Source organism: Myodes glareolus, chromosome 21, assembly GCF_982192425.1.
Source record: "Myodes glareolus chromosome 21, mMyoGla1.1, whole genome shotgun sequence".
Lineage (NCBI taxonomy): Eukaryota > Metazoa > Chordata > Mammalia > Rodentia > Cricetidae > Myodes > Myodes glareolus.
Genome location: NC_142046.1, coordinates 57,600,940 through 57,622,220, shown reverse-complemented (window position 1 = coordinate 57,622,220; position 21,281 = coordinate 57,600,940). Strand labels below are relative to the sequence as shown.

The 21,281-nt window shown below is 43.3% G+C and overlaps 1 protein-coding gene across 3 annotated transcripts in view; it reads left to right on the top strand.

Moving 5' to 3' along the window:
- Ttn (titin) overlaps positions 1-21,281 on the top strand; it is a 272,179-nt gene that overhangs the window by 41,709 nt on the left and 209,189 nt on the right. For 2 of the 3 annotated variants that reach the window (XM_087900088.1, XM_087900089.1), the window contains 4 exons: positions 398-682; positions 828-953; positions 5,330-5,518; positions 10,733-10,789. In XM_087900088.1, coding sequence (XP_087756214.1) covers positions 398-682; positions 828-953; positions 5,330-5,518; positions 10,733-10,789 — 657 coding nt within the window. Of the gene's footprint in view, positions 1-397; positions 683-827; positions 954-5,329; positions 5,519-10,732; positions 10,790-11,866; positions 18,418-21,281 lie in introns of those variants that run through there. The other variant, XM_085680928.2, reaches the window with a different exon arrangement.

Here is a 21,281-nt window from a genome sequence, read left to right as displayed (position 1 = left end):
TGTAAAGCAAATGAACTTGAATGAGATATTTCAAGTTCAAATGACTTTGAAAACTAGGTAGGATATGGGAATTGTTCTAGATTTTTAGCTGTCCAGTGGTGTGCGCCACCAGTGACCCAGAATGATGATGTCATACTTAGGTGCCTTACACCTCTCAGCACCTCTTATGAAACTTTTTAAAAAAGCATTCTAAAATTATTTCCTTCCCTTGAAAGGAAAATGAATCTTTTGTAATGCAAAACATATTCTGATATTCTGAGGCAAGTAAAGATGTCACGACACCGGGGTTTTGTGTTTCTAGACACATAGCCACCTTGAAATAAATGAGTGGAGAGTTGCCTGCTGTCTACTGTTCTCCTTGGTTCTTCATGGGATGTTTCCTGGCATTGTCTTGTAGCTCCCGAACCACCCCAAGTCCTGCAGGAACTCCAGCCTGTTACTGTGCAGTCCGGCAAGCCCGCTCGCTTCTGCGCTGTGATATCAGGCAGACCACAGCCCAAAATTTCCTGGTACAAGGAGGACCAGCTGCTTTCCACCGGCTTCAAGTGCAAGTTCCTCCACGATGGACAGGAGTACACGCTGTTGCTCATTGAGGCCTTCCCGGAGGACGCGGCTGTCTATACCTGTGAAGCCAAGAATGACTATGGAGTAGCCACAACCTCAGCTTCGCTTTCAGTGGAAGGTAGGAAGCTGACCTGAAGCTCTCCCAGGGGAGTAACAGTGGATAGCTACCCACCTCTAAAGATACTCTCCTGTGAAATCCGTGGGCGTCCAATGGGGGGAGAGCGATGAGGGCACATGACGAATTCTGTGGTTTCTTTCTTTAGTTCCAGAAGTTGTGTCTCCAGACCAGGAAATGCCAGTTTACCCCCCTGCCATCGTCACTCCTCTTCAGGACACGGTCACGTCGGAGGGGCGGCCAGCACGTTTCCAGTGCCGAGTCTCGGGAACAGGTAGGCATTTGATAAAAAGGTGTCCCTGCTGGCACTTACACAGGGTGGTGTATCACAGGAGGGTGTTTGCACAGGATAGTGTGATGCACAGTGGTCTCCATCCTTTCCTCCTTCAGGAAAATCTCTCATGAGTGATTTAAACCTGAGTAGACATTTAGCAGCAGATATATTAGAATTATTTGATTATTTATTTTGCCTGCATCTATGTCTGTGTGAGGGTGCCAGGTCATCTGGAGCTGGAGTTACAGACAGTTGTGAGCTGCCATGTGGGTGCTGGGAATTGAGCCCGGGTCCTCTGGAAGAGCAGCCAGTGTTCTTAACCTCTGAGCCATCTCTCATCCCCTTAGAATTGTTTAATTAAGAATATATCATTTTATATATCCTGCTGTTTTGTATATACATTGTTTTAGTATGTATATTATTATTCTATACCACTGCTTTGTGTCCTTAAAAATTGTTAAGGCAGTACAACTATTCTTTCTGAAAATCTTTGAAGATTTTTCCACAAATGTCTTAAAAACATCTAGCATCCTTATGATTGTACCTACATTTTAAAATCTTAATGGGGGAAATTATGACAAAGCTGGAAGTTGTCATGAATTTATTATAGCATTTTCATAGATTTCAGGAGAAACCATTTTCACGTGAGGCATTATTGAGCCTATGGACAATGTGTGTGGGAGGTATAGTCCCGCAGTGAACAAAAGTGTGGGCTTTAAACTCAGGAGAAACGGGAATTGTGGCTCCAGGGCATTACCTACACATGCGTTTACCGTGTTGTTGGTTTTCTTTCCCTCATGAACATAATGAGAAAACTATTATATTAAAACTTAGAGTGTATGTCTCACGAGAGCAGGGGTTATGGTTTAGTGTCTGGATCCTGGTGTCTGGATCCTAGAGCAGCCTAGAAGGGAAGAGCCTCCAGGAAAGCCAGAGGACCCTTGCCCTAAAAGGATAGTTTTTGTCCACAGCAGATTCTCAATGGAAAATTGGTGATGGATGAAATAGGTACCATTAGATGGCTGATATCAACCCTTCAAAATTATACATGAGGCTGTTTGTTAAACAGATCCCTACGCAGCATCTGAACCAGTGTTCGCACAGAGCCACCATTCAGGGTTGTCCGCTTCCATTTCAGTGGTGGGCTTGTTTCTCCAATGTCACCAGTCATTCCCTGCACTTGACTTTGAGAGGGAAATAGTCTTAAAAAGTGTAGGAATGATTGTGGCCTGACCTCAGACGTTCACGAGATATATCAAAGGAATGAATGATTGATTTACACCCCCCCCATGAAAATGACTTCCTCTTTTTCTTGGTTTTATTTTTTTTTATTTATTTATTTTTTTTGTGGTGACCCTATACAGGGGAACTCTCCAGTCTTGGTGGTCATTGTTTTGTTTATTAGGCTTCTCCCATTAGAGTTTGTAACCCAATTTCTGCCTTGCCCACAGCTATTTTCCTAAACAAGTTAGGATTTCAATAGATCTTCTGACCTCATGGCGTCCTCCTCTGGGATGGAGACGCTAATCAAGAAACCTAATAGACCTGCTCGGTTTATGAGCATAATTAAAGCATGATGTATGTAAGGCACCTGTAGGCATGGCTCCCAAGGGACTGGTGCTTAATGCATTCATTCATTACAGCCTTGGAGACTCGCACTGGGTCTAAATGTGGGCAAATTCTATGGACTTTGTGTCTTTGACGTGCAGTTTTTGAGACATGCTGAATACCAGTACGTAGAAGGTAGTTTGATAATGTTCTTCTAATGCAGAAACTTCATTTTAAAATGCAATATACCATATCTACACTATATATACATATATATAGTATATATATATACATATATAGTATATATATGTATGTATATATATATATATATACACATACACTTTCAGAGTAGGGAGGAAGGATGCCTTGAACAGTCTCAGGCTACTGTCTCGCTAGGAAAGCATTCTCTTTGAAGGTCTCTGGTGCCCCCTACTGGTAGAAAGGAAATTTGGAAAACTGTAAATTTAACATATGTTCGCTCCTCACTAGAGTTTTTCTAGGGGAAAGAAGCCTGAACCATTAGAGGCTTAGAGAATGACAGATAAATTAAATAATAAAGAATTATTAATCTCATGATGAAATAAGTCCACAATTTACTTAAGTAGCCTCTTCAACTTTAATCTAACAATATTTACCTGCTCCACTGTTGTGGAGACGCTGAGAGCTGGGAGTGACCGGACTGGGCTCCTCCTTTCTAAGAGGTGAAGAGATACATGTTTCTAAGATCCCACAGTCATAAATGACATCACATAGAAAGTGTTCTCTGCCAGAAAGATGGCTGGAGAAGACGTGTGCACGGTAAAGGGGGTGGTGGGATCAGAGCACACAGCATAACCGACTGAGAGGGATGCTTTGATGGCCTGGGTCCTGCTCACAGTTGAAGTTCAGCTGTCAGGAATAGGCAAGAGGCAGAGCTCTCCCGTCTGTGCCTAGACTTTAGAGTTCGTCTTGTTTGCAGCCAAGGAACCACTCAGGGACTTTTAACCTCCAGACAGCATGATCCAGTCTGTCATTAGAAATAATACCATGTTGGGCGAAGGGAAAAAAATAGAAAAAAAAAAACAGAGCAGGAGAGAAGCTTGGAAGGTGTGGGTGAGGCCCTGACCAGGCAGAACGGGGAAAAGAACGGGTCGCTGAGAAAGTATCCCGGAAGTCAGAGGGTGAAGTTGAGGAAGCAGAGATACAGACGAGAGGGAATATGTGGCTGGTGGAGGGAGCCTCACAGAGGCCACGAGCAGCCAATGAGCAGTTCGGACAGTGGCGGGCAAGCCCGATGGACCACTTGCTCCGCCGAGAGAGGTTCTCCTACTCTTCTCTCCACGACTGCACTGGTTGTTAGTGGGTCCCAGCTCTTCTTTACCACGGTGCTTCCTTTAGTTCACTGATGGCTAAATTGTCAGTAGAAATAAACACAGAACCTTGTAGTGGGATGGACCAAGTTCTTCACCCAGGAGATGAAACATACACACATGTGGGCACATGTGCGCTCGTACACACACACACACACACACACAGTTTAGTTCAGGGAATAGCTATTTAATTCTTTGTGACATTTGCCCATCACATGCCCTTAGCCTCTCACATGTTGCCAAAGACACTATGATCTCCTTTGGTGTCAGACATTGCTGCAATGACCCCCTTGTCTCCGTGGCTTGTCGTTCCACATGTGACATGTCACTGACCTCTCACAGTCACTTAATGCAGTGTTCAGCCCGTGAATTCCATTTGCGCGTCCTACTTTACAGATGAGAGCCGTGATTCAGGGAGATTAAGTGACGTCCAGGTCAGAGGCTATCGAACTATGCTGCCAGCATACCATTCTCTAGTGCATCTTATAACCTAGGGAACCCTAAGGTTTGCTCTTTCAGAAGAAGACCCTGTAGTTCATACGTAGCTGCTGTCGCGGGGAGGAGGGTGTCATTTGCAGATCGAGTGGCACCAGAGTTCTGAATGATTGCGCAGCTAGACTAGAACCAAGATAAGGACGTTGCCATGACTGCGCTGCAGACCGAGATGGCTCGGCTTTGACACGAAACACGCTTAACTAAACATGTATTCCCTTAGAGCAACATGGTAACATGTTTTTTCGGCCTTGAGTTGTATTGTTTCTTTTTATTGAACTAGCTCAAGTTAATCGTATGGGAATAGTCAGATGAGTCTAAGGGGCCTAAACTCTATGAGTTTTTCCTCTCTCCATTTGGAAAAGTTATTTTCTGTGCAACTATTGTGCTCGAGCCTTTCACCATCCACCCATTGGTCAGGGAGTGTTGAGATGTAAGGATGCCCCCATCTCTTGCCGACTTATCCTTCTGTAAGCTGCAGTGGGCATGCTCCTTACATTCTCTCCTACGTCCCGGTCACAGTGCCCAGATCCCTCACCCGGCGTCACTGAACACGGTATACAATATGACTCAAAAGAGTACAACCAATGGATAGGAATGGCGGCCCGTGCCTGCAGTTCTAGCGTTAGGACTTAAAGGCAGGTGCATTGGAAGTCAGAGGCCAGTTTCTCCACAGCGAGTCCACGGTCGGTGTGGGCCACTCGAGACTCTGTCTCAAGAAAACGTTCTTTACAAAATACAGCTAAAATTTTAGTGTTTGAAACACTGCAGCTAGTTCAGCAATAGAAGAAGCTAGATCTTTCTAGAGTGTTTCCTTCCTGAAGATGAGAGTCATATAGTCACACAGGTGCCGTGCGTTCAGAAGAAAAGTTTAAGATTTTAAACTAAAAGAAAAATGAAATGTGGTCCGTGGCCTGATCAAGATTGTGCTTACTGATAAGTGAAAACGGTGCTTGCTCTGATGTTTAAATATGTTTTCTTTTGCAGATCTGAAGGTGTCTTGGTACTGCAAAGACAAGAAAATCAAGCCATCTCGCTTCTTCAGGATGACGCAGTTTGAAGACACCTACCAGCTGGAGATCGCCGAGGCTTATCCAGAGGATGAAGGAACCTATGCTTTCGTCGCTAATAATTCTGTGGGCCAAGTGTCCAGCACCGCCACCCTGCGGCTAGAAGGTAGAATAAGACTTAAGAATTTCACAATGCCTGTTCCAGTTGCTAGTCGTGAAGGCATTGGCCCTTCCGTTCTGTTCATTTAACTTGTGATTCCCATGTTGCCCATGGCTTCTGCTCCTCATTGACCAGCTCTTTTGGGGCCCTTGTCTTTTTATTTTGCCCTGCTTCCTCTCCATAAAGTTTTGTGATGTATTACAGTGCCCACTGGCTTTTCTGCTTCCTTAGCAGCATGTATCAGAATGGAGAGAAAAATGCTGAGACAAAAAAAAATGGGTATATTTGCTTTTTTACTGAGCTAGGGTGGAGGCTGGTTTCTTCATGTGGTTTTGACACAACTATGATTTCATAGGCATTACAATAACTTCAGCTCTGATCATAGGATAGATAGATTCACCAAGACTAAAAGGACCCCTAGGTGTTGAGGTGATTTAATGTTTCTGTTCATTAGTTATACTGTAATCAGAAACACTTTCTTGGTCACTGAGGACTTTAATTCTAAACAAGAGTAACAGTGGTCTGGGAATGTGGCTTGGTGGTATGGCACTTGCCTAGTATGCTCCAGGTCTCTCTCTCTCTCTCTCTCTCTCTCTCTCTCTCTCTCACACACACACACACACACACACACACGCACACACACACACACACACACACACACGCACACACACACACACACACAACACACACACAAAACACACACACAAACACACACACAACAACAACAACAACAATAATTGAATAATTGTAAGAGAATTTCACACACAATCATGCTATTTTTTTCTCAATGAGCATAATTTATATGATGTATCCAAAAATACATAAGGATTTAGGGAAACTTCCAGTTTCTCCTTTAATTTTAAGGACTATAATTATACATTTTCTTAATAACAAATTTAAAGCGGTTTACAGAACAGAAAAGTTTGATTTATAAACAGAGCGGGGAAACTAATTCCTAAACCTAGTTGCATTCTCCAGTAGTGCCTTCACGAGCAATAATGGAGTTCATTTTGTTCTTTAAGCTGTTTGTACCTCAGCTTGTCTATCTGGAAAATGGACATGAATTTGTGTGACTTTGACTCAATAGTGACAAAGCATAAGGCCTGGTTTGGATTCTAGTTCACGGCCGAAACCTGTGGCAAACTTAAAATAGACAGTTCCGAAAGAGTTTTGATTTAAGCAGGGGACAAACCATTAAAAACTGGCCTGCTTCTTTTCAGGCTTTAGCCAATCTGGAGAAGTTGCATCAGACCTCCAATGGCATGCCTCGCCATCAGTTTCATTTCAGAAGGAGGCCCTTGGCCAAAAGCCCATCTTCATCCAGCCTCTGTCAAGCCTCAGGGTGCACAGCGGGGAGACAGTCAGATTTCACGCCAGGGTTTCTGGTGTTCCCAAACCAGCAGTGCAGTGGTTTCATAACCACCAGCCAATCCTACCATCAAAAGATGTAGTTTTCCATTTTGAGGAATCCACAGGCATGGCTTTAATGCTTATAGTTGATGCTTACCCAGAGCATGCTGGGAAATACGCTTGCAGAGCCGCCAGTAGCGCTGGGGAAGCCACTTGTTCAGCTACACTCACGGTGACTGCAGAAGGTAAAGCCCCTCTTGTTCCAGGGACTTTGGTTTGCTGTCTGCCCTCCCTCTGCTACTAATGAGAGTCCCCGCTGCTTGTTTCATGCGTCCGTCGATCAATTCACAATTTACTAACCAACTAACTCGCCCTATATCTCGCCAAGCCTCCAGCTACGGGGTTAATGTACAGGCTTGAATCTCACTGAAATCTGTTCCATGCAACAGGAAACCATTATTTTGTTAGGCAGCGATTTTGCTTGGCTGCTTTCTTTTGGAGGAGAAGGGTCTGTTTCCCCAAATGATAGTACATCAGTTCATAATCAAATGACCTTTCTGCTGAATAATATATCAAGGCATATGATAGCGAACAAGGAATGTGTCCAATGTAGTTAAAGGAAAAAGAAAAACGGGTGTGGGGATGGAGAGAGGACCATAGTGTGTCACTGTGCATGGCTGAAAGGAGGACAGAAGGAAGGAGCCAGATGTTGTCAGCTGTCCTCTTAAGCCTTCAGTCCCCACCCACTGCTGGACCACGGGCAGTGACTTTTCTCGTGTGTGGTTCTGCGTTCTAGAGCACGCTGCAGCTGGCGTGCCGTTTGCAAGGCAATGGCCTCTTTCACCTTCATCTTTCATGCCATTTTGTGTTACTGACATAAAAGTGAGAAAGTTTCGGACGTGACATTCATTCTCCTCTCTTTCTTGTCGCTGAGCTGTGTGGTGCAAGCTCTGGATGGGTAAAGCTCCAGGAAAGATGTCAGAGAGTCCGCAAAGTCATGCACAGCAGACGGTTCCTCCCTCACAAAGGAGGAAAGCGTCATATTCCCAAGGAAGCTGAGTCACGTCAAAGACCATTGCGTCAGCATGCAGCATCTGTTCTTTGAGAGTGTATCTCAAAGCTCCACCCGTGTGTATGTACAGTTTGCTCACAATGGTCATGGAGAGACAGGCTCAGCAGTGCTAGACGTGGAAGGTGGCCATCTGACATTTAGCTGTGTACGACTTGCTTCGTTTCATCTTTATCACTTTTTGAAACTTTCTATGCAACCAAACCGAGTCGATGAATCTGTCCCTTAAGCCCTCTCTAGCAGTTTACCCATAAACTCTTGATGGAAGTAGACCACGTCACAGGCCAAAGTTGTAGGAGACTTTAACTCCCTGGTCCAGGATCAGGCAATCCAGTCATTTCGTATGTGGGCCTACTAATATTTATCAGAAACAAACCTTCAAAATACACCAGAGAAGGCTAAAATATTGTAGTTGCCAAGCCTTCCTTGGGTGATTAGCATTGTATCTGACGCTAAGCTGAATTTCACTCTAATTGATTCCATAGTAAGAGTCCAGCAAATTATCATTACTGATAAATGAGTTTACCATCCAGCAGCCATGGTCGTTTCTTTCCAGGCCTGGAGGTTCCAGGTTTAGAGAATAAGTCATGAAAGTAGAAAATTGGATATTGAAAATAATAAGGTCCTATTTGGACTACAATTAATGGTCTGTAGATAATTTTTCTCTAAATGATACTGTTTTTACAGCCTTACGGTCTCTTGAAATTACAGCGATTTCCTCACAGCGATGTCATTATTTTAGTTATTATTGTGCTCAAATCTCTATTGTGTCTGAAAGAGCAAAGGAAAATTTGTCTGGGAAAAGCATAAATTTTTCCCCTTGTTCGTAACCTTGCCTTTTAGGCAAAAATAAAATTAGAACATCGTATTTGGAATGCCCAGAGCTTGTGTTATGTAACTCTAGGCAAAGGACCTACTGGGTCACGTGGAAGGGGGTCAGTGGATAGAAGTTAGGCTTCCCTGGGGGTTGTGCGAAGGAATAGCTGCCATTCCTCTCTGATCCTCATCAAATGGTTGATGGCTATAGTGATTGGCAAAGGGGCAGTCCAGTTTTGTCTTGTGTACAGCTATCCTTGCCTCCTCAGAGAATCAGCCTCGTTCATTCACTTAATACGTCTGCAGTCTCTCTCACCAAGATTCCCTTCTGGAGCTGAGATTTTTGTTCCATGGCAATCTCTGGATCTATTTCCATTAACACACAGTAGATACATCTAAGTGAATAATAAGCTCTGAATAGCTCCGTCCAGAACACTGGCTCTTGGTGTCACTGTAGGTTTTTTTGGCTAGCAGAGTGATTGTGCAGAATGACTGTATATGAGTGTGTAGGTGACAGCAGTGCAGAGTGATTGTGCAGAATGACTGTATATGAGTGTGTAGGTGACAGCAGTGCAGAGTGATTGTGCAGAATGACTGTATATGAGTGTGTAGGTGACAGCAGCGACAGTTTTGCCACACTGTGCACTTGAGAGCTGGCTGTGTTATAGAAGTAGGAGAAGTCTGGATCTTTCAAATCATTTCTTAAAAGTCCAGGGCCAAGTGTCTCCTTGATAGAGTGGATTGACCTGCATGCTTTTGCCCCAGGAATTCTTATATGCTCAGTTCCAAATTATTATGTTCTTAAAATATTGAAGCAAGAGAACATTGTGAAACCCAGACAACGTTTCTTGTGTTAGGAAAGTATTAAAGATAAGATGCTTTTAGGTGTTCAAAGAATGAAGGGTTGAGCACAAGCATATGATTATTTAACATAGAGCCAATATTTATATGTGCCTCTTTTATTCTGATCTAATACATTCATATAATCTACATGGCTGCCCACCAAGATCAAATAGGAATGTAACTGGCCTGTTATTCTGTTTGAATATGGTCTTGAGTGTGTAATAAAATAGATGCATCCACCAGATGCTACTTTTGAGCCTAACACGCTGCTTTCCTTTCCATCTTAATGACAGTCCACCTCCTTGACATAGCATGAGTTCTATTTTTCCGAACACCTCTAATGTATGCCTGCCCCGGCTTCATTCTCAACTAGCAAATACGTCATGAGGCGGAGTCGTTACAAAGGTTGCTCTTTGCTCAGACACTGAAAGGATAATACTCAGAGTCACAATCTAAAGCAACCTATGAAATGAAAGAAATCATTGGAGAAAACGTTGGGTTGTCATTTATAGCATGCCAAAGATCACAAAAAAGTGAAAAAAAAAAGAGCCCTTGTAGCCGATGTCACAATGATACATAAATTGGAACCCATGTATCCCGAGCTACCAGCCTCGTCCTGGAAGCTCTCCCAGAGACCGCAGTGCCCAAAGCTGGATGTGCTTCTTGTATAATAAAAGCCATCCAGAGTTGAGGAGTCTGTTCACTGGCTGATGTATAATTGCACTTCGTATAGTTTCAAGTTTGAGAGGTGGTTCAGATCAAGGAACTGTTTGCTAGTAAAAAATGGTTTGTTCTGAAAAAAAAAAACTGAAAGTGGCCAGCAAGCAAGTGTATGTTCCTAAGAGATGTGGTTTCATCTCTTAGCAAGTGTGTATGTAGTCAGTAGGACATTACAAAGAGAATACTCCTTTAGCTTTCGTGTTACTTTCCTGAGTGCATGTAAAGGCATGGGGGATTGGGACCCTGCTCTGTAACTCCGATGCATCAGCTCACCCATTCATTTGGCATGGATCCTCTGATGGAGTGAGTGCATCTGCTCTTTTTATAATAGAAGGGCAGTATTTATCACATGAATCAGGAACCGAGTCAGAAACTGTGTGCAATTACTCACCAAAATTTCTGTTGTTGTTTTTTCGTTTTAGCCCCCGAATCCATTTTGCATCAGCAGATTGAGCAGCAGATTGAGACGGAGATGAAAGGTATTGTTGTTGTGAACGTGAGATTTAAACAGAGATTCTGGAGCATTAGTGAAATCCTTGGCCTACTTTCTTCCTCTTAGTATCACTGAGGATATGGCACAGATGAACCAATATATCTCTTGGAGTATATATTACTATGTCGCATGCCTGGTTTAGTATGCCGATGGTTATGTTGCATTTCACAGCCATTTGTCAAATGGTTCTTATAAATCTCGTATGGAAACTTTTATCAGCCACATGCGGTCTCGTGTTTTCAGCCGTCTTGAAAAGCGTGTATGATGAACATTTGTCATTTAATGCATGAAATCATGAAGTAGAAGTTTGTTTTCAAAACCATGGTGAATTGAATTGAACAGTGGGCGTTAACCTATCATCTTCAGAATGCGATGTCGTGAATGAATTGTAATAGAAATGCTACTTTGTTTAGGATGTGTGGAAACTTTACATTCCATTCTTGGTTTACACCTCATGCACACGGATCACTTTAACATTGATATGTCTCTTATACTGGCTTGCAGATAGCTCTCTCATGTGACCCCTGCCTGCTTTATTTTGCATAATGTCATGACTATAGCTGTATTAGTTCGAATAAACGCCTTCTCATTTTATTCCATCTATTCACAATTATAGCTCTATATATTTTTCAAATAGTTAATTCTCAAAAATCTAATCATTTAAATCTACAATCAAAAGGATCAGAAAGGGCGTTTATTCTACTCTCTGCAAGTCAGGTAAGACTTTCCTCTTAGCCATCAAAACAGCAAAGTTGTCCTGCTCTCAAAGCAAATGCACACAGGAATACGTTATTTTGAAACGCACTTTTGCTTGTTCAAGAAGAAATTTCAGCAGTCTGAAGAAAGCAGACCCGACAACGAACGGTTTTCGTGTCAGAATCTTTTAAACAGAGCATGGTGTTGCGTTTATTCGAACAAATATGGTGAGTGAAATTTTATGGATTTGTGAGACTCTGTAGCATGCACTTTATTTTATTTCCGATTTTGCAATTTCATTTATTTTCAACTTTTCCAAGTGCTGTGGAAAATAGTAAAATGCTTTGTAATTTCATTTTCTTTGCAGAAGAACTCTCTGAGGGAGAAGCTGAACCTGCCGGAGACATGCGCAGTGCCTTCTCCGACTCTGAAGATGGAGAGAACCGCTCCCTGATGGCAAGGAGATATGCAAACAGAATGTCGTCCACGAGCTCCTGGCCCGAATGCTTCAAGCCTACCTTTACTCAGAAACTCGCATTTCAATATGTGGTAGAGGGTGAACCTGTTGTGTTTACATGTAGACTGATTGCCTGTCCAACTCCAGAAATGACTTGGTTTCATAATAACAGGCCCATCCCCACAGGTCTTCGTCGGGTTATAAGCACTGAGAATCATGTCCACCAACATTCTTCCAGCTTAGAAGTGAAGAGGGTCCAAGGCCGAGATTCTGGGAGTTACAGGCTCTTGGCGGTTAACAGTGAGGGGTCCGCTGAGACCAGCGCATCACTGCACGTTATTCAGAAAGGGCAGGGTGGGCGGTACTTAGAATTTCTGAAAAGGGCAGAGCAGACCTGGGAAGACGTGGGGGCTCTAGGTGAGAGGAGAGAAGACAGGATCAAGGTTGACCTGAGGTTTACTGGCTCCCCTTTTAACAAAACACAAGCGGCGGAACCAAAGGGAATGATGAGGACCATCCACTTTAAAGCGGTGAGCCCTGGCAGGAAAGCAGACTATGTGTATGACGAGGAAGGGTCAGAAAGTAAATCGGATGTGGGAGGTTGGCTTAACGTAGGCGAGAGTTTCCTCGACGAGGAGACCAAAGTAAAGTTGCAGCGTTTGCGGGAGGCTAGAAAAATCTTCTTAGAGAAAAAGAAATTATCTCTTGTAGAGGCATCATCTGAAATTAACTTAAAGGCAATGAGAAGTGAGGATGTTGTTAGGGACTCTCCACTCTCTAGAGAGGAAGTGGAGAGGAGGTTGGTGTGTGAGTTTGCTGAAGACAGGGGTAGGGTTGATAACTCAACTGAGAGAATCACCCCAAATCCATACTCTCTTCCTAATCAAATACACCAAAATAGAGAACCCCCGCCAAGTGTCCAAGTGACTGGCGATGAAGACATCTTCCAGACTGAAAGTTACCTGAGCCAAGAGACATTTCTAGAAGAAAGCCTACCAAAAGGCTATTTTGACGAGTATGGCCTCGTAAGTGAAAACACACAAGCAAGGGTTCAATTTGAAGAAGCCACCAGCAGCACTGTAATCAAAGCGTCAGCAGTCACCCCTGATCAGGAAATAGACGAATATAAGGGCGAGGGGAGAGGTGAGGCTCCCGAAAGGGCGCCTGGAGTTCTCACGCCGTATTCCAGCGAGTCTTTGGCTACAATTGTAGCTGTTAAAGAAACTGAAGTTGTAGATAGTGATGGAGGAACCCCAAAGGGCTGGAGAGAAGGACAGTGGTTCCTCACAAATATGGAAGAATTCAAAACTGAGCAGGAGGAGAGAACAAGAGCTTTGGAAAATTACTTCCAAAGGCATCCACAACGCTGCCCACCTTCATTTCTTCAGGATATTGAATCTCAAGAAGTCTACGAGGGGGATAGCTGTAAATTTGTGTGCCATTTTCAAGGGTACCCTCAGCCCATAGTGACGTGGTATATCAATGAGGTGCCAATACCACGGAGTCAAGGCTTCACCACGCACACGTTCGAGAACTACTCAACGTTAACTTTCCCTTCCGTTCAGCCACGACACGGAGGCTCGGTTACCTGTGTGCTGTTTAACCAGTACGGAACAGTGAAAGCGACAGGTGTACTTAGCGTGCGGGCAAAGCCAACGTCTGCGTCCCAGCCTCATAAGGTCCCAGCGTGGCCTGACTACACAGATGAGGAAGAAGAGCTGGCGCTGGCGTTTGACCAGGCAAGAAGTACCCATGCACCTTTCAGTCAAGAGGGCCAAGGACATCTTTATACGTCAAAAACTCAACCCCCAGGGCTCCCCTCTGCAGACACAGAGCTGCTCTCCTTCCCTGTAGAGATTCAGATAACGTCAGCCACCCCAACCCCAGAACAGGACCAAGAAAACAGGGAGCTGTTTGAATTGGAACCTGAAGCATTACCTCGAGAGCAAACCAGCCAGTCGCCAAAGCACAAGTTTATCTTCTCCTCTGATATCACTAATGAGCCACCCAAAATGTTGCAGGAAATGCCAAGGAATGCCAGCTGTAGGGAAGGCGATTCTATCATGCTTGAATGCTTAATATCGGGGGAGCCCCAGCCTGTAGTCACATGGTTGCATAATGGTGTTTTTATAAAGCAGAACCAAAAGTATGAGGTTGAAAAGGTTAATTCTAGGCATAGGTTATATGTCAATGATGTCAATTCGCAAGATTCTGGAAGATATGAATGTATAGCTGAAAATGATTCAGGCATAGCTGAGAGCATTTTAGATTTAACTGTAGAACCTATCACTTACAGGGACTATAGCCAACTGGAAAATATCAGTGGAACCTTTGCACAGTATTCTAAATCTCAGCAAGCCCATGTTCAGGAGGAATCTGTAAGGACACATTTTTATGATAATCCAGTTGGTCCTTTTGCCACCCAACCAAATGTAAAAGAATATACTGTCAGGGAGTATTTTCAAAGCCTTGAGACAGTTGGGCAGGTGGACAAGAGAAACGAAATATACTGTACCACTTCCAGTGAAAAGGTATTCAAATCTACACAGGGCACCTCTAGACCCACAGGCAGTGATAAACCTCACAGAGCAGAATTCCTACAATACCAAGATGAGGCACATGCAAGTGAAACCTCTCAACCACAGAGAGTGGAGGATGCCGTTTATCCATTTGTTGATGGTGTCAGTAAAGCTAGCTTTAGAGAAGAAGTTGAAGATGACTTTGGAAATCGTGGACCAGAATGGGGAAATATGCAAGGGCATTCGCAAAGTGATTATGTGTTGAATATCCACGCTAAGAGACCCTCTAATGCTGTTCAGGATATGGAGGCCTCACCTGTCACTGCCTGTGAAGAAGACCTTGGAGGAGAGAGATACTACCCAGGGAAGAAGGTGAGGCATAAGATCATCGCGTTCGAAAAGCTGCAGCGGGCAGAAAAGGGAGTTCTAGAGAAAAGGCGGACCAAGAAATCTTTTATTACTGCCCCACAGAAGAAGCTGGATGATCTTGAGGTTTCTGTACAGCAAAGAGAGTCAGGCCCTGGCAATCTGAGAGTAAATGTGCATCAGGCAAGGGAACTGTCTTCACACACAGAAGCAGATTCAGCTAACATTGTTATGAACTTGAAGCAGCTTTCTCAAGCTCCCGAGGAATTTGAAATAGAAGAGAGGGAACAGCAGGAGGAAAAACACCCTTTAAACCAAGCCATCGTTTCAGAAAAGGGTGAGCTTGGAGCACCTGTTACCTTTGACCTGAGGCAATTTCACTCTCAGATAGAGAGCGCAGGCGTACAATCCCAAGACCTGGCCAATGGTCAACAAGATGAAAGCTCTTTAAGAACTCAACAGCGGACATCAGAAATGGTTAGTCCTGAAGACATTGTCTTTGATCTAAAGCAAATGTATTCTCACGTAGAAGATCCAGGCAAGCTGTTCCAGGAGCAAGAAACTGAGAACAAACAGGAAGCACACCACAAAGAAGAAACTCCCGTCTGCCAAAGCTTTCAATATGGACAGGAACCAAACCCCGCCGTTTCAAAAACCGATCACTCGCTTAAGTCTTTTTCTAAAATGGTGCATGGTGAATCATGGTCTTTATTTCAAGCTTCACCAGCCGATACTGGAGAAGCTAACATTTCTGAGAAAAATGGTTCTCTAGGAGATGAACATAGTTTCATTTCTCAGTTAAAAAGGGCAGCAAGTGAGGAGGAACATTTGGAGGTTCCTGAGATGGAAGAGAGCTCCACCTTGGAACCAGCATGTGGTGTGGCTCAGAGATACAACGGAACTCTGGAAGACCCTAGAGGGGACGTTCAGGGTGCAGCCGAGCCTCATAGACAGCTCGCTCTCAGTCAGTGCTTGCCGTTCTTAATGACTGGAGAACAGCAGGACCTAAATGACCAGAGAAAGGGAACAACTGAGGCCTCAGGAGAAGAAGCCTATCATGAAGTTCATGTTCAAAATGAAAGCTCTTTCTCTACCATGGAAGGAGAAAAGGTAGAAACTTGTTTTCCTGAACATCTTCCTAGATTGGAGGAGGCCCAAACAACTGAAGAGGGGGCGTCTGAGAGCTCCCTAACACAGTACTTACTTGCTGCGGGAAAGTATGAGGTGCCTGATTTTAGAGACACCAGACGCAAGGCAGAACTTGTCCAGAGTGAGTCGGTCACCTCCATGGAGGTTGAAGAAGTAACTTTCAGCACCGTGTATGAATATTACAACCAGAAACAGGATTCCCTAGGACGGCCCTATTCTCCTGAGTCTGATGTTTCTATTGATGTGGGAAGTACAAGCAGTGAAGAACTGCCTGAGTTAGATCAGTTCTATAGCCCGCCGTCATCTGTGGAGCATCTGGAATCTCCAAAGTCTCCCGATTTATATTTTAAACCTTCAGGTGTAACTGAGCAATCCTTAGCAAATACAAGAGATAAGCCCCTGGAGAGATATTCCACTGCTTTAGAGGAAAATGACGAAAGGTACTCCACACCTTCTGAAGGTGAAATACCAGAAAGATATTCCACTCCCCCAGGGGAGGCTCTAGAGAGATACTCCACTCCCCCAGGGGAGGCTCTGGAGAGATACTCCACTCCCCCAGGGGAGGCTCTGGAGAGATACTCCACTCCCCCAGGGGAGGCTCTGGAGAGATACTCCACTCCCCCAGGGGAGGCTCTGGAGAGATACTCCACACCCTCAGGGGAGGCTCTAGAGAGTTACTCCACTCCTCCAGGAGGGAGACTAGAGAGAGATTTTATTCCTACTAGAGGACCAAACCATAGTAGAAATGTAAGTACGAACCTGTCAAAAATAGAGAGGGAAGACAGCACACCTAACGAACATTTCTACACACCTACAGAGGAGAGGAGTTCCTCTTCCGAAATATGGCGTTCAGATTCATTCGGCACACCAAATGAAGCCGTCGAACCCAAAGACGATGAAATGCCTCCATCTTTTATTGAACCGCTAAGCAGAAGGAAGATCTACGAAAATACAACTTTAGGCTTCATCATTGAGGTTGAGGGTCTCCCGGCCCCCGGTGTGAAATGGTATCGAAATAAATCTTTGCTGGAGCCAGATGACAGAATCAAAATGGAAAGAGTGGGCAATGTGTGGTCTTTGGAAATTTCTAACATTCAAAAAGGAGACGGGGGAGAGTACATGTGCCACGCAGTCAACATCATCGGGGAGGCAAAAAGCTTTGCGAATGTAGAAGTAATACCCCAAGAGGAAAGGGCTGTGGCTCTCCCACCACCAGTAATGCACCAACACGTCATGGAGTTTGACTTGGAAAATGCCAACTCCTCAAGAACACCTTCCCCTCAAGAGATTGTCCTGGAGGTGGAATTAAGTGAAAAAGATGTGACGGAATTTGAGAAGCAGGTGAAGATCATCACGGTCCCCGAATTTACTCCTGACCATAAGAGCATGATTGTGAGTTTAGATATCCTTCCGCGGCATCTAGTCGATCCCAGTCTGGCATCCCGAAGGGAAGAAGGCACCGATTTTAACATTGATTTAGAAGCCTTTGAAATGCCACCTCGCTTTATAACACCCATCTGTGATTTTAAGATTCCAGAAAACTCCGACGCTGTGTTCAAATGTTCCGTCATAGGCATCCCTACACCAGAAGTCAAATGGTATAAGGAGTATATGTGCATTGAGCCAGATGGCACGAAGTACGTCATCAGTGAGGAGAAAGGCAGCCATAGCCTTAAAATCAGAGACGTCAGCCCTTCAGACAGTGCGACATACAGGTGCAGAGCTCTGAACAGCGCAGGAGAAGCCATCTGCCGAGGCTTCCTCACCATGGGAGACTCTGTCTCTGGGTCACCAGTCTCTGCAGTAAGCCCGAGGACAAGCAAAGTGACTCTAAGCAGTCAGAAGGAGGAATTACTCTTAAGGAACAAATATGCAGACAGTTTTTTTGAATTCCAGGTGGTAGAGGGCCCTCCCAGGTTTATCAAAGGTGTTTCTGATTGTCACGCTCCTTTAGGGACAGCGGCGTATTTCCAGTGTTTAGTTCGTGGTTCTCCGAGGCCCACAGTTTCTTGGTACAAGGATGGAAAATTGGTCCAAGGATCAAGGTTCAGTGCTGAGGAAAGCGGCATAGGGTTCCACCATCTGTTCATAACAGGCTTACTAAAAAGTGATGGGGGAGAGTATAGCTGTGTAGCTACCAACAACTCAGGAGTGGCTAGGAGCTCGGCCGTTCTCACCCTCTCTTAAAGTGGGATTTCTCGGGGCCTCAGTCACTATCAGTGTCTATGGATTAGCAGCCTTCCAGATGTAACCTTTATATTTGGATCGTGACCCTGAAGCCCCCTGGAGATATGATCTTTCTGTGCAGAAATCTCATCTTTATAATGCGTGTAAATATTCTGTGGTCTGAACATAGAAACCATCACTGTGTCTGTTACCCTGTGTGTCATCCATCCAGCACAATTAAACACCTCTTTGGCTACCCAACTGTTTGTGTTTCTCCTTTTCCGTGACCCCTCCTCCACAGAGTGTCTCAGAATTCTCTGTTAGCAGGTCAATTGCAGGTACGCGGTAGGATGAATGGTGACCCTATTGGATGAGCCCGTAGAGAAACTGGTAAGAGAAAACACCCCCTGACCCTAAGTCATTTTTGAACACTAAGCCTCTTCACATTTAGACAAACCTGTGTTGATTTACTCAGATGCAAGATGGCAAAGCGAGAAACAAAACCAGCTTTGTCCAAATGGTAGCCAACTTCTTAATCTGTGTGTGTTGCAATCTTGAAAATGAATTTTGCTTTTAAGAGATATCTTCATTATTACTAGAATTTTGTTTTTAAGAGATATCTTCATCATTGCTATTAATCTTGAGTGCTTGCATTATCACTGGTTTTTGAAGGGGTCAAAGTCTCTGCAGGTTCTTTTAAACACTTGCAGGGAAATCACACAGCTAATGGTCTTTCCACATTTGGAAATATTTTATTTTCTCATTTTAAGCATCAAGTGCAAGTTCAGCATTAATCTGTTATCAATCTGTTATCAATCTACATAAGAATTTCTAACTATATACCAATGTCAGGATCTCTAATAGAGACACTATAAAAATTTTTATTAAAGGATATATATATATACATATATATATATATGACAGTAGAGTGAGTTTTATTATTTTTATAAAATTTTAATCTTTAAAACTAACTATATATTAATAAACATTCAAATTCCAGTAGGATATTTATGCTTATACAGTGAATTTTAATTTTATTCTTCAATTTTACTAATGGATAAATGTTTTAATATTGTGGCTATAAACCAATGTGGACCTTGTTCTTTGCACATAAGACATACTAAGTGAAAAAAAGTCAGTTTTCTTACATAAAAATGTAGAATTAAAGCAAAAGACCTCAGAAATTATTGTCAACAGCAGGCTTCTTTGTCACTTAGTGGTGACGGCTACAAAACTAACATAGTGAGCTTCAGTTTGTAGCAGATGAGAAAGCAGTGGAAGAGAGAAGGAGTATGCCTGAGTAATACAATATTTAAGGTCCATGATTGTATTAGCTACATTGATACTGGTTATCAAACATACAGCATTTATTTCAGATTTAATTTCCATAAGAATTCTTAGAGCTACCATATTTATTGACGTTATTCTCGCAATGGAAACCACTTCACGCCCTCCAAACCAGAAGATTAGAAGCATGCGTAGGAACTAGGAGACGAGCTGACTGTCTCATCCAGTTGTTTATTAAATGTCTTTGTTTTGAGTGACCATCATCCAGTGATGAACAAGTGTGGAGTAATGATGTTTGCTTCTACCAGGGAGTGCAAAATGCCTTTTGATAGGAAGTTAGATATAATAGACCACACCACTGTCAAGCTGACTCTAGTAAAGCTAGTTCTGTAGCAAGGGCACTTAAGAGTCTTTTTTACATTTAGCCATGTACTGCATGTGTCATAGCCAACAGGACAAGCACACTTACCACATATTATAAACACAGTCACATTCACAACCCAGAAAAGCGGTGAAAATAGAGGCGGAAAATGCTTTCATGTTTGTTGATTTTTTTAAGTACACACGTACATTCACATAAGGAAGACGTTATTAGATTTTCTCATGATGATTCTTCTAGTCTTAGACGCGTTGAACTTGAAGATGTGTTGAATAACAATAGCTAAAAGAAGAAAGTAAGTTTTCCCCACACCCACGGTAGTCAATAGAACTTTCTGTTTTCTGACTCAATGACACCCAGTTTTAAAGCCTTGGATAGTAATGAGAGAGAGAGAGAGAGAGAGAGAGAGAGAGAGAGAGAGAGAGAGAGAGAGAGAGAGATTAATATACCATATTTTGAAATAGGGGAAACTTTTGAAAATATTTTAACATATTATCAGTTCAGGGCACTTTAACTATATCCCATCCATTCTATTTGCGGTCATTTTGGGAAATTAAGAGAAGGGGAAGCTAATGCCCCCAGCACAGACCCAAAGCTAAGTGGCCACCTTTGGTCTTGTAAGTGTATGCAGTCAATCAGTGGTTTCTCGGGGACACTCCCACATAGCACAGTAAATATCCCACGTGCTGCAGACAGGTTTTACTAGTGTTTCACAGCCTGCAGACTCAAGGTCTGCTTCCAGTACTGAAAGTCTAGACCAGTAAGAAATTAAGACGCCAACGTAGTCAGCGTAGCATGAGGGAAGTGGTTTAACAACACGGGAAAAAACTGCTTTTTATGTAGACAATAAACCTACGAGTAACAGGGCAGTCCTGCTTCCTCGGAAGATTGAATTAAGAATCCACTTTTTGATAGACGACCTGTCTCTCACTTGGTTGTGGTAGTGTTGAAAGAATTTGTGTTACTTCAATAATACTGTGCAACTGACTTACACAATAAATTATCACCAACATTTTGATACTGGCATCATCGTCTCTTATTTCTGTGTTTCCTAACTAATGTCTTATTGTAAAACATTTCTGAAAGTACTTTGACTACTCACTTGACTGAGGGAGGCCCAATTTTCTGGTAATAGACACCAGTGATTCCTTCAGGAGTCGGATGCAAACCTTTCCTATTGTCTGATACAGGAAAGACCTCAAGCTACCGTGAACTGGAAATCCTCCTGCCTCAGCCTTCCAAATGCTAGGATTCCTGATGTGGGTCCCCACTTTTGTTACTGTTGTTGTTGATATACAGTTAGAAGTATTAACTAAAACATATTTTTTCTTTGTAAACAATCAATCATTAGACTCAAGAAAATGGCACATAACAATTCTATGCATTTTTTAGAAGCTGATGTAAATAATCCTGAACTTATTATTTATAAGTATTTATCTGGTACTTCTTCAAACTTCAG